The 13,017-nt window shown below is 45.0% G+C and overlaps 1 protein-coding gene across 1 annotated transcript in view; it reads left to right on the top strand.

The window, feature by feature from the left end:
• The window catches only part of LOC124000397 (protein phosphatase 1E-like), a 66,347-nt gene extending 54,042 nt beyond the window's left edge, over window positions 1-12,305 (top strand). Inside the window, exons 3-7 of the mRNA XM_046306719.1 lie at window positions 1,772-1,971; window positions 4,452-4,640; window positions 4,845-4,988; window positions 5,141-5,234; window positions 7,338-12,305. Of these exons, the coding sequence (XP_046162675.1) occupies window positions 1,772-1,971; window positions 4,452-4,640; window positions 4,845-4,988; window positions 5,141-5,234; window positions 7,338-8,263 (1,553 nt within the window). The 3' untranslated portion in view covers window positions 8,264-12,305. The remainder of the gene's footprint in view (window positions 1-1,771; window positions 1,972-4,451; window positions 4,641-4,844; window positions 4,989-5,140; window positions 5,235-7,337) is intronic.
• The last annotated feature ends 712 nt before the right edge of the window (window positions 12,306-13,017 follow it).

Here is a 13,017-nt window from a genome sequence, read left to right on the forward strand (position 1 = left end):
GCCTGGGGAGTTAGGGAGAGGAGGAGGAGGAGAGGAATGGAGAGGAATAGAGAGAAGGGGAAGAAAGGAGAGTGAGGAGGATTGGAGAGTGGAAAGACCAAGTCCTTAGTTCCACTAGGTGGAGCAGAGAATTCATTCAAAATGACCTCGTCCAGATATTCATTACAGAAGCTATGGAGTCTTTAAAAGATACTGCGAGATCTATCGTAAAACATAGGACTCTATAGTAAAACATAGGACTCTATCGTAAAACATAGGACTCTATCGTAAAACATAGGACTCTATCGTAAAACATAGGACTCTATCGTAAAACATAGGACTCTATCGTAAAACATAGGACTCTATCGTAAAACATAGGACTCTATCGTAAAACATAGGACTCTATAGTAAAACATAGGACTCTATAGTAAAACATAGGACTCTATCATAAAACATAGGACTCTATCGTAAAACATAGGACTCTATCGTAAAACATAGGACTCTATCATAAGCATCAGAGCTTCTTAAGACGAGTTACAACCGCTACTATTCTGTATATTACGAATGAACAATTGGTGAGCCCTTTGCAACAAACAGTAAGCCCACAAGTTTTCTTACGCATGTCAGTCACCCAGTTAATCCCCCCTAACAACAACCAAGGTAACTAGGAAACAGAGTACTTAGAGAGATTTAACTATATTTCAGGTTCATCAAAATAAAAACAAACACTTTAACATTGTCTCCTGAGTCCCTCTCTGTTGCTCGACCCGCTGTGACAGAGAAGAAAAAGGCTAAGGGCTTGATTCAATCCGTAGTCCCGAAGAGCTGCGCTACAGCACAATATAAGTTTAAAGGAAATGTTCCCACATTAACGGACACTCCATTCACGGTAAACGCTGCCTATGTCGGCTCATTTGGAAATGACCTTTAACTTTCGATACGGATTGAATCGAGCCCTAAATTAGTTAACTTCCTCGAAATTCCGTCAGTGAGCTCACACCGATGCTGTTTAAAACCCCAAAGCCATTTCTATTCACCTATGAACACATTTTTGAAACATACAGAAATAACAAACATCCAAATTGAAGCTCAAATGATTGATGCGTTCTGTTCTAATGGGAGTACTGTAGGTACACAGACTATGATAACCAACCAAAACATGTTTATGTCACTTATGACAGGAGAGATTATACAGTTGCATTTAAACAATTCAATGTCAATAAATATGCAATATGCAATATCAATGCAAAATGTCAATATCAATGCAAAATGTCAATATCAATGCAAAATGTCAATATCAATGCAAAATGTCAATATCAATGCAAAATGTCAATATCAATGCAAAATGTCAATATCAATGCAAAATGTCAATATCAATGCAAGCATATTTATTGCAACCAAAAATGTATCATCAGAAACGTTGACAGTAATCCAATAAACCCTGTTGTTGACTTACCTGAGTGCCTTTGGGTTCAAGTGTGACAGAGCTCTAGTATGGAATACAGGTGTTCCAGACTACCAGGTTAATTGGGACTGATTGCAAACAAATGTGTGTGTGTGTGCCTGCGTATGTGTGATTACGTGTGTATGGTGTCATGTGAGTCTACATGTGTGTATTTTAATGTGAACAAACGTGAATATACATCTGGAGGCTGTAAATGATGTGCAATATTTTCACATGTGCACTTATGCATGGATACATGCGTGTATAATATATATGTGTGCTAGCCTGAGATCTAATCACATGCCATTTATGTGCGTGCATGTGCGGTTTGTGTGTGTTCTCTTTTAGAGATTGAGTCGGTGGCCTTTGCCCGGCTCATCTTCAATAAGTTGTGTGAAACATGCTGCCTGTGGCTGAAAGACTTCCCTTACCGCCGCCGCCCTCAGCCCTACTACGAGACCTCCATCCACGCCATCAAAAACATGCGCCGCAAGATGGAGGACAAACACATCGTCATTCCCGACTTCAACACCCTCTTCAACATACAGGTAAGCATGAACAGAGTAATCCTTAACCACAGGTCTAGGATCAGTTCAACATACAGGTAAGCATGAACAGAGTAATCCTTAACCACAGGTCTAGGATCAGTTCAACATAAAGGTACGGGTGACTCCAGCATGTCGCTAGGTTGATGAAGAGAGCAGCCTTCAACCACAGATCTAGGATCAGATTACCCTCCAGTTCTTACCGTAACCATTAAAGGGATATGGACTCTTTACATTCAATTACAATTGATTGCCGTTTCTGGTAAAGCATAGGAGGAAAGGGTGGGAAAAGAGGGCTCGAACACTACTGTAGCCCTGCCCTATGGCTTCTCCCTAGTGGGCTAGGCTTGGGTGATATACCTTATACCGGGGTATTTAGACATAACGACGCTATGATTTTCAATATCATTACAAAAAAGATATATAGATAGAAGAAATGTGGGCTGCGGGGAGTGCGTGCTACGCCACTGCTTATAATATCACTTTTTTTAAAGAAATAGCGCCCCTGGTGTTTTACATTCGGCGCCCCCCTGGTGTTTTACATTCGGCGCCCCCCTGGTGTTTTACATTCGGTCGCCCCTGTGGTATTTTACATTCGGCGCCCCCCTGGTGTTTTACATTCGGTCGCCCCTGTGGTGTTTTACATTCGGCGCCCCCCTGGTGTTTTACATTCGGCGCCCCCCTGGTGTTTTACATTCGGCGCCCCCCTGGTGTTTTACATTCGGTCGCCCCCCTGGTGTTTTACATTCGGCGCCCCCTGGTGTTTTACATTCGGCGCCCCCTGGTGTTTTACATTCGGTCGCCCCCTGGTGTTTTACATTCGGTCGCCCCCTGGTGTTTTACATTCGGGCCCCCTGGTGTTTTACATTCGGTCGCCCCCCTGGTGTTTTACATTCGGCGCCCCCCTGGTGTTTTACATTCGGCGCCCCCCTGGTGTTTTACATTCGGTCGCCCCTGTGGTATTTTACATTCGGCGCCCCCCTGGTGTTTTACATTCGGTCGCCCCCCTGGTGTTTTACATTCGGCGCCCCCCTGGTGTTTTACATTCGGTCGCCCCTGTGGTGTTTTACATTCGGCGCCCCCCTGGTGTTTTACATTCGGTCGCCCCCCTGGTGTTTTACATTCGGTCGCCCCCCTGGTGTTTTACATTCGGTAATACCATATATCCCAGTGTGGTACAGAAACGGTATGAAATATGGATACTGCTCAACCCTATAGTGGCCTTTAAAGTGCTTACTCTAAAAGGGCTCTCTAGAAACCCCAAGACACATGGCGGATGGCATCCTGATGACCACAAAATCAATACCTTGTTCTTGACCACACTCAAAATATATCCTCCTATCAAAGACTCCAGGATGTCTGTCATTGTTTGAATGTTTCTTAGCAACATTTGGCCTAACACTTGATGCAAGAACAGTAAAACACAGTATCACCATCAATTCAGGAAGTAAACTGAAATTCCAATTCTAAATTGAGGAGTTTCAGTTTACATCCTGAATTGCCTGAATTGAAATGGAATTGACCCCAACCCTGTAGAGGCACTCTTCAAAATCGCTGTCGACTGGCTAAAAAGAGCATTTGATTATTCTGTGTATATAAGCTAATGAAGAGACCCCCCTCACTGAGTAGGCTAACCCAGCTGGGAAGCTATCGACTCACTTCAGTTTGGGGAGAGATCAATAAAACTCCCCTATACGAGTTATTCCCATTACAACCCCAATAAGAACAGTAAATGATAGCACAGTAGGTAGCCGCTGGTGAATGAAATGCTTCTAATAGCATTATTGGCTACAGCACTCTAACGTGCTCCCTCGGGCATGAAGGAAATGATTTCAATGAAGCTGAACAACACACCCTCACACACACACACATAAACACACATAAACACACACACACATACACAGAGAGAGAGGCAAACAGACAGATAGAACTGGAGCTAGAAACATTTCGCTGCACCTGTGATAACTGCAAAATATGTATACGCGACCAATCAAATGTGATTTGATTTGACAGACACACCAGCCAGATAATAGCATGTTATCTGAGCCACACTGAGTCAATCAGTCATTGAAGTCCTATCCTTATTAGTTTTCCAGTCATACCCAACGATTATGGCCCCTCCCCTTACGTCCACTCTGAGCCAACTGGCCAGTGAGACATCATGGAAAACACACAACGTCACGAGAGTGACAAGCAACGAACTATGCTGTAGAAGCAACTGTAATTTAGAAAACATTACTATGATGAGTTCAATTTCTTTATGGAAGCTTGTTGTAAAAATGATTGAGACAGATGAATGCTTTGCATTGCTTCATACTCTTGATGAGAGTCTATACATTAATTAATATCATGTTAGAACAGGTGATGACTCCAATGAAGTGCAGAAATAAGAGTGCTTCCTGAAAGTATTGAAGCTCTAAGACATTGCAGGCTCATCCTCTTGTCATACTGTTTTGACCTTTGACCTGTGTGTGTGTTTTCAGGACCAGGAGGAGCAGGCCTTCTTCGCCGTGTTCGATGGCCATGGGGGCGTGGACGCCGCCATCTACGCCGCCAACCACCTTCACGTCAATATGGTGCACCAGGAGTGCTTCAGCCAAGATCCGGGGGAGGCCCTGTGTCGCGCCTTCAGAGTCACCGATGAACGCTTCATCCGTAAAGCTAAGATGGAGGTAAGGGCTGAAATTGGTATAGTATGGACATTTTCATTCAAATCAAATGGGGTGTGGTCAAAAACAGATTGAAATCAAATGGAAAGACCCAGTAGACACGTTATCGGACATTCATATATGTTTATGTCTAAATGTGTGTGTGTGCTTCCACCCGTATGTATGTATATGTGTGTGTGTCTGTCTGTGCGTGTCTGTGTGTTACAGAACCTGCGCTGCGGCACCACGGGGGTGGTGACCTTTCTAAGGGGACGGACCCTGTATGTGGCCTGGCTAGGGGACTCTCAGGTCATGCTGGTCAAGAAAGGCCAGGCCGTGGAACTGATGAAACCTCACAAGCCTGACAGAGAGGTCACATGCACGCACACACACACACAAAACACACTCACTTAATCACTGTTCACTTCACACACAGTGGTTAACATCACTTGAGCATAGATGTCTGTCTCATATACAACCACATATCATTGTACATAATACTATCTTTCTTTCTCCCTCTGCAGGATGAGAAGCAGCGTATTGAGGCTCTGGGAGGCTGTGTCATCTGGTTCGGAACGTGGAGGGTTAATGGCAGCCTGTCCGTATCCAGAGCCATAGGTGCAAACAATCACTCTATGCCTTGTATTTATACAATTACCGTATGAAGTACAAGAGGTCGGAGTGTGTCGAGCAGAGAGTGTGTGTGTGTCGTGTGTGTGTGTGCAACTCACCACTCAGCAGGAGGCCCATAATCAGTCTAAACTATCTTGGTGATTGAGTGCCACAGCCAAGGATCAGCTGCCACTGTGCTGAGTGGGAGACAAATAGCAACCCAGAGGTGGGGGTTGAGGGTTTCCTGTAACTTTATGCATACACAAGTGTATGTAACTTTAGGTTAGGTGACCAGTCTGATTTCCCAGCAGCTATTTAAAATCCTAATGGGATTAGATGGAACAATCTCACAGCTCCAATAATACATCATCACAATCCCAACAATACTGTTGTTCTCTTGAAAACAAATGGCCTTTACATTGGAATCCACTGTAAAGACTTCCTTAGAATCCAACTGTACTCATTTACATACACAATAGGGTTGGGGTCAATTTGAATTGAAGTCTATTCAAGAAGTGATTCGATTTTATTTCCCCCCAAAAATGGAAATAACTGACCTCAATTCTAATTGACCCCCAGCCTTGATGCACAAGGTAACTTGAGGCTAGCTTCTAGTCTTATTTCCTGATAGTTATTTTAGTGGTGGCTAGCGAGAAAGCCCTACTGTGACCTGCTGCTCCCTAATCCTAAAGCTCCACTAATCTGATATCAAAACAACCACTTCCTCGACAGCAAATGGCTGCTACATAACAACTGTTTAATACCTGCTGCATGAAGGAGGAGAGAAGACAGATATTGCAACACTGATATTCATACGTATATATAAATACATTAGTCACAAAGGACCGAGAATTACGCTTTTCTTACGCACGCCTTTCATATGCACTTCTCAGCAGTTTCAAACGTACTTTATGAAGGTGCGTAACGGGCTTTGCAGGTGTTGTTCCCTTGCGCGCTGAATAAATGTAATTCAACAGCGGAACTTTTCTCGTGGAGTTTTCATTCAATAGGGTTTTCGGTACATTTATCTGAAGCCATCCCTTTAAATACGATGTACCTTTTATTTTGTCGACAGACTAGAATACATCAAGAGAACGGAAGTAAGGATCAATCAAATAAATCCATCTAAATATATGCAGATTCGTCTCCGTTTTAGCACCAACTGGTGTTAGGGTAGCCTATAATTAAGCCATTCAAGAGTTCCTATCCCTGCAAGTTAAAGGCTGTACAATTAAAATTCGACATAATGGCACAGTATTTCATAAACTTTACTGTGGGAATGTTGATATGCTTCAGTTTGCTGCCATATGACTGGTTTCACATTTGTCTCCAGTTGAAATAAAACAAGTATCATTTATACTTACAATTCCCTTCTCCAAACGGATTACTCATTTACCTAGCTCTTATCAATAGCACGTATCAAGTTGTAAATTACAGTGCATTGAGAATTATGTTATTTCTATCATAAAAAATTAAGTGGATGCTTTTTCCACTTGGAAACTGCAGATTCACTCAACTTTATTCATGGTTTCCTCTCACATAAAGGTGGTGGAATTATGAAGGGTTTAAGTCAAGGTCAGAATAAGGCGTATCTGTAGACACACCTCTGCCACACGTTCATTTCTTAGATTTCCATCCCGAACGAATAGCAGGTGAATAGCGGAGTACTGAACAACACATTTGGGCGCTCTTAACTCGGTTTAGGCGCTCTTAACTCGGTTTGGAGTACTGAACAACACGTTTAGGCGCTCTTAACTCGGTTTGGAGTACTGAACAACACGTTTAGGCGCTCTTAACTCGGTTTGGAGTACTGAACAACACCTTTAGGTGATAAGGTGGCAAGCAGAAGATGTATCATTTATTATTACATTTTAAATGAACATTTATTCTTTGTTTTTCTCAACCATGATTTCAAAACAGATGCATAGCCTTGTGGACTTGACAGATAAAGCAGCACTGAATATCACATGAAGTTGTTGTCAGCTCTTTGAGGGTTTAACAGGTTACTGTTTTAATAAAAAGTGCTTCAATGAGAAACATTTGACAATATATAGAATACATGATTTGTTTTCTTTGTTTCTTATCTCTCTTTATCTTGGTGATTGACAGGTGACAATGAGCACAAGCCCTACATCTCTGGCGTTGCTGACCAACACATCGTCCCATTGGATGGCACGGAGGACTACCTGATCCTGGCCTGCGACGGCTTCTACGACACAGTCAGCCCCGAAGAGGCGGTGCGTGTGGTCAGCGACCACCTGACGGAGAACAGCGGCGACAGCACCATGGTGGCCCACAAGCTGGTGGCCTCGGCCCGTGACGCCGGCTCTAGCGACAACATCTCAGTCATTGTGGTCTTCCTCAGAGACCTCCGCGCGCCCCCGCCGGGAGAGGAGGACGAAGAGGGGGAGGAGGGAAAGGATGAGGAAGTGGCGGAGGTGGAGGAAGAAGGTCAAGGGGAGATGGGCTGCCAGGACGGGAGCACCACGGACGTTGGGGGGAAGGGTCATTGTTTCCTGCAGCAGTGCTCGGCTCCAGCCGACCTGGGCTATGAAGACCGCACAGACTCGTTGACAGACAGAACCAGCCTAGGCCTGCTGGGGCCCATGCTGGGAGAGGATGGTCGAATCAGGCTCCCCCCTGCCTGCTCACACCCTACCCCCTCCTTAGCCCTCACCCAGAATCTCATGCCTACCGAGGGCCATGGGGCGGCCTGGTTGCCCTGCCTAGAGGAGGGGCTCCAGGGCTCCAGGCACAAGTCCCAGCCTAAACCCTGTGTCCCCGCCTGCCAGGAACCCAGCTCAGACGGACAATGGACCCTGGCGGCCTCCCTGTTTGGCCACGCGGGGAGGCGCACCCGGAGGATGGAGTGCGTGAGCCCCAGGTGGGGGTGGGTGTCCCGGCGTTGGGGCCGTGCCCCCAGGGAGCTCCCTGGCCTGCTGCACTCCACCTGTAGTGTGCCCTACCCCCAGCGCTGCCCCGAGAGGAGGCCCGGGGTGGCCCTTCCCCACCTGCCCCACGGCAGCAGAATCTGATGATGTGACCTAATCTTCACTAGCTCCTCGATCTCCTGCCCCTTCCTCTATCTGACTACAGTCATTATTTCATTCATCCATCCATCATGAGTTCCCCATCCAGGACACTGGCTCCACACCCATACCCTCACAGCCCCTTTCAGGAGGCAATCTACCTACCCCTCCCCATACCCACACAGCCCCATTCAGGAGGCAATTTACCTACCCCTCCCCATACCCACACAGCCCCATTCAGGAGGCAATCTACCTACCCCTCCCGATACCCTCACAGCCCCATTCAGGAGACAATCTACCTACCCCTCCCCATACTCACACAGCCCCATTCAGGAGGCAATAACAATTCCTGCTCCTGGCCCGTATTGCAAACACACACTGTACTGTACTTTCCGATTCATAATGGCAAAACACATTATCCGCCCACTCTACCTTCATAGATGGGAGTACTTAATACAGGATTATAAGTAGTGGTCACTTACCTGAATAAACCCAACATATATAGACTGATATGTATTCCAGATGGGAGTACAATAGAGGATAATGGCATGTAGAAGGGATATTATTAAGAAATTATATTCTATTTATAATTTTGGGGATGACGTCATCCAAGAGCAGACAGTCAGTCCTTGCCATGCCTGTCAAATTGAGGTAACGTTTACATAAAACTAAACACGAGATGTGTTCTCATTGACAATAAATAATTCCCAACAGACTGGGTGTGAATAAGTTGCCAGACTTACTTGGCCAAGATAGTTCAGACGACTCAGCAGAACATGTGCCTTTCCTAAACAAGAACAAAGTTTATGGGAATTTTGAGCCTCAGTCAACAAAACCCTTTCTAAGCTTCCCAATACAATATGGACCCATGTGTTTCATATCACTTACAGGGGCTACTTAACCAACGACTATCCTGCTTAAAGTTCACTAACAACCTTAGAGCATAAGAATGATGAATGTCAAAGACTTCATCTCTGGTTTGACAAATATAGTAAATGAATCTTAATCTCACCATCCTTTCAAATGTGAATGTTTATTTTATATTGAAACTCCATAGAAGATGCTATATACTGTAGCAATGACTAGGTTCTGTAAAATGTGCCTCCATTCTCCTGGCCCAGGCAACCGTTGTTTAATATATATCAAAGACAGTTCAGTCTTGCTGTTGGAAAAACTCCCAATCTTTTCACCTTTAAGAAAACAGGAATTGTTTGTGCCATTCCTGACATTTTTAACTCTTACTAAACACATTGTGCCATTTCCATACTTACCCCCCCCCTTCCCTCCCCAATCCCACTGAGTTCCCAGGAGCAGGAGACAAGGACACAGGGTATGAGAGGCCAAATCCCCTCACTGACCCACAGTCACACAGCGAAATACCCCCAGCCAGTCAGTCAGTTCCCAGTCACTGTCATTGCTTACTGCTACCCTGAAACACCTAGCCGTTGGTCGCCCGGTGGCCTCCCCACTGAAGAACATGGTGGTCATTTACAGAAGGCCATTTGGACAGTGTCATCGTGAAAGATCCCCAGAAAGTAGAATGTATTCCAGTTGTCGAATGTACATGGAGCTCTCCCGGGACCTTCATAGATGGGCCAGTAGGACTTAGACAGTAATGGGGTTTTTGGACTGTGGATGTAAGACAACCGTGTCTTGATGCGGTACACCTGGAGGACACACTATTCTGGAGGCGTTTGTTCATCATGAGATACTTTATCAGCTATCCACCGTATCCTCGCAAATCTGAGTATTCTATCCTGGTGTTCCACTCTGAGAGAGCAGGATGTGGATAAGCACACTGACTCTCAGGCAGAAAGATGCCCATGCTTCTGTATCTTTCCCTTTGCGTAAGCAACACCTGCATTTTGACTCTTGGAACAGTGGACCACACAAATTGACATTTTCTGACCAGTTATGAAAGACAACGAGAAAGTCGAATATGTAAGGGTATTTATCAAATGCCCCGAGTCCCCCCAACTTCCTCCCCAGTCCCACCACCACCCACATCAACTGCTTTTTCAAAGCTTTCTGCTTCTTTTTGAGAGCAAAAAAAACGCACATCTTTCACATCTTAAATGTTCCTCGGATGGGGCACCAATTGCTTATTGGAATTTATCGTAATTTCACATATTATGTACATGTAGGTATGAATGTGTGAAGGCGTACGTGTGGGTGTGTATACGTGTTGAGGGTATTCATGTGGTCTGTCTTGTAAGTCTACTATTTAAAATCAACACTGTAAAGTCAGCAGGATGGTGGAACAATATTCTGTGTTGATATCAAGCTTCACAGCCCCCAGCCCCCAGTACTTTTCATGTGACACCTTTGGAAGTAGAGTTGTGTACTTTAGCAGTGCTTGAGTGACAAGGGAACATGGGAATTCAAATGCTGGGCCACATTTCCACTAAAATGTCAAAATGGTCCCCCACCTCACAGTCCTCTAACTCTGCAGTCTTTCATAAGACGCTGAATCTTCAAGCCATAAACAGAAAAGTGTATGCTATAATTCCCCAGCTAAACCTGCTTGATCACATATCCCATAGTTCCTCTCTCTCTCATCCACTTCTGCGGTATGAGTCTTCCCTTCTACCCCCCCATGTCTATATGACCCTTCCCTTTTACCCCCCATGTCTATATGACCCTTCCCTTTTACCCCCATGTCTATATGACCCTTCCCTTTTACCCCCATGTCTATATGACCCTTCTCTTTTACCCCCCATGCCTATATGACCCTTTCCTTTTACCCCCAGGTCTGTATGACCCTTCTCTTTTACCCCCCCATGCCTATATGCCCCTTCCCTTTACCCCCCCATGTCTATATGACCCTTCTCTTTTACCCCCATGCCTATATGCCCCTTCCCTTTTACCCCCCATGTCTATATGACCCTTCCCTTTTACCCCCCATGTCTATATGACCCTTCCCTAAAACCCCCATGTCTATATGACTCTTCCCTAAACCCCCCCCATGTCTATATGACCCTTCCCTTTTACCCCCCATGTCTATATGACCCTTCCCTTTTACCCCCATGCCTATGACCCTTCCCTTTTACCCCCATGCCTATATGACCCTTCCCTTTTACCCCCCCATGCCTATATGACCCTTCCATTTTACCCCCCATGCCTATGACCCTTCCCTTTTACCCCCCATGCCTATATGACCCTTCCCTTTTACCCCCCATGCCTATATGACCCTTCCCTTTCACCCCCCCATGCCTATATGACCCTTCCCTTTTACCCCCCCATGCCTATATGACCCTTCCCTTTTACCCCCCATGCCAGTATGACCCTTTCCTTTTACCCCCCATGCCGGTATGACCCTTCCCTTTAACCCCCATGCCAGTATGACCCTTGCCTTTTACCCCCCATGCCAGTATGACCCTTCCCTTAAAACCCCATGCCAGTATGACCCTTCCCATGCTGATAGAAACAGACCACGCTGTTCAGGTCTGTTCCCCCCTCTCCCCTTCTTTTTCCTATGCCACTCCATTGCTCTCCATGACTCTGCACTGTGTGTCCATGTACACAAAATGCTTTGTTCCTGTAAGCAATAATGAATCTTTACAAGTCGTGCATGGAAAGGCTTTTGTTCAGAGGGTTTGTCTTCACTGAGCAAGGCGGAGGGAGCTAGAGCCAGATCAAACTAACCACAGACACCCTCCTAAACTCTTACCAGTGCTCACATTCACATTGATGGGCACACACCACTTTACTTCTGCTCGATGGTAGAATGGGACACAACCTATGATGTACCCCTTAGAAAGTTGTCGGTGTATATAAAATACTACCACGTTTGGCGGCCACATTGAATTAGTCTCAAAGAGAAACACTAGAAAGGGTTTCTAAGCTTGGCCAGCCCCCATGTCACAGGGTGGTTCAAACTCTGTATGCCAGGCTTCCCTGAAGACAAACCCATGACCAGCTCTTCCCCAACCTGCAGGTTAGGTAAACCAGTAAAAAGTTTCAGTATCTCTATCTTCTGTGTTGTTCTCGTAGTATACAAATGTGTATCTTAACGGTGACTATTATCATGTATAAAGATTAGACCAAGTCTTTTGTCTAAATGGTTTTATTTGACCTCTTCTGCAACCGGATGGATTTTAATTAGACCTTCTGAATTTTCCCAAACATTTTTGGGAGTGTTACTCTCACCATTGGTGTGTGTGTAGGCACTCAGGTGTGTGTGCTGTGGCTCCAGTTGCTCCACCTACAGCTCCAGGGGACTTAATTAGAGTGTCTTCAGCCTCCACCTGTCAAGCTGTGGCAATAGAACAGCCATATTTAATTAACTACCCAAGATGCTTTTTAATCAAGCCCTCCAACTGTCCTGTGGTGATATGCACATATGCCCATGTATGTACATGATGGCCAGTATTTACAGGGAAAACTCTACCCAAAATCTCTTTTGGTATTTGTTTCATTAGTCCATTATTGATATATTCCCACAATATTTTGCATGTCAGTAATCAAGTTTTCAAGATATGTAACTTTCAAAATAGAGAAATCTGGCCCATATGATGCATTTCTCAATTGCTGACATGCAACAAATACTAAAAGATAGTTTGTGGGTGTAGTTTTCCATTAAAGGAATGCCAACACCCTGTAAAGTGCATCAAGCATTCTTCAGATAGAAAATACAGAGGGCAAGCTACAGCGTTTTAATCAAATATACTAGAAAAGGAAGAGGGCATTCCCTTGTTAACATTCAAGCAGAGAAACAGAAACATTGCTGTTTCTATTTCACCGTCCAGGTGGAATGAATG

Source organism: Oncorhynchus gorbuscha, linkage group LG16 (genome assembly GCF_021184085.1).
Source record: "Oncorhynchus gorbuscha isolate QuinsamMale2020 ecotype Even-year linkage group LG16, OgorEven_v1.0, whole genome shotgun sequence".
NCBI classification, from domain to species: Eukaryota; Metazoa; Chordata; class Actinopteri; order Salmoniformes; family Salmonidae; genus Oncorhynchus; species Oncorhynchus gorbuscha.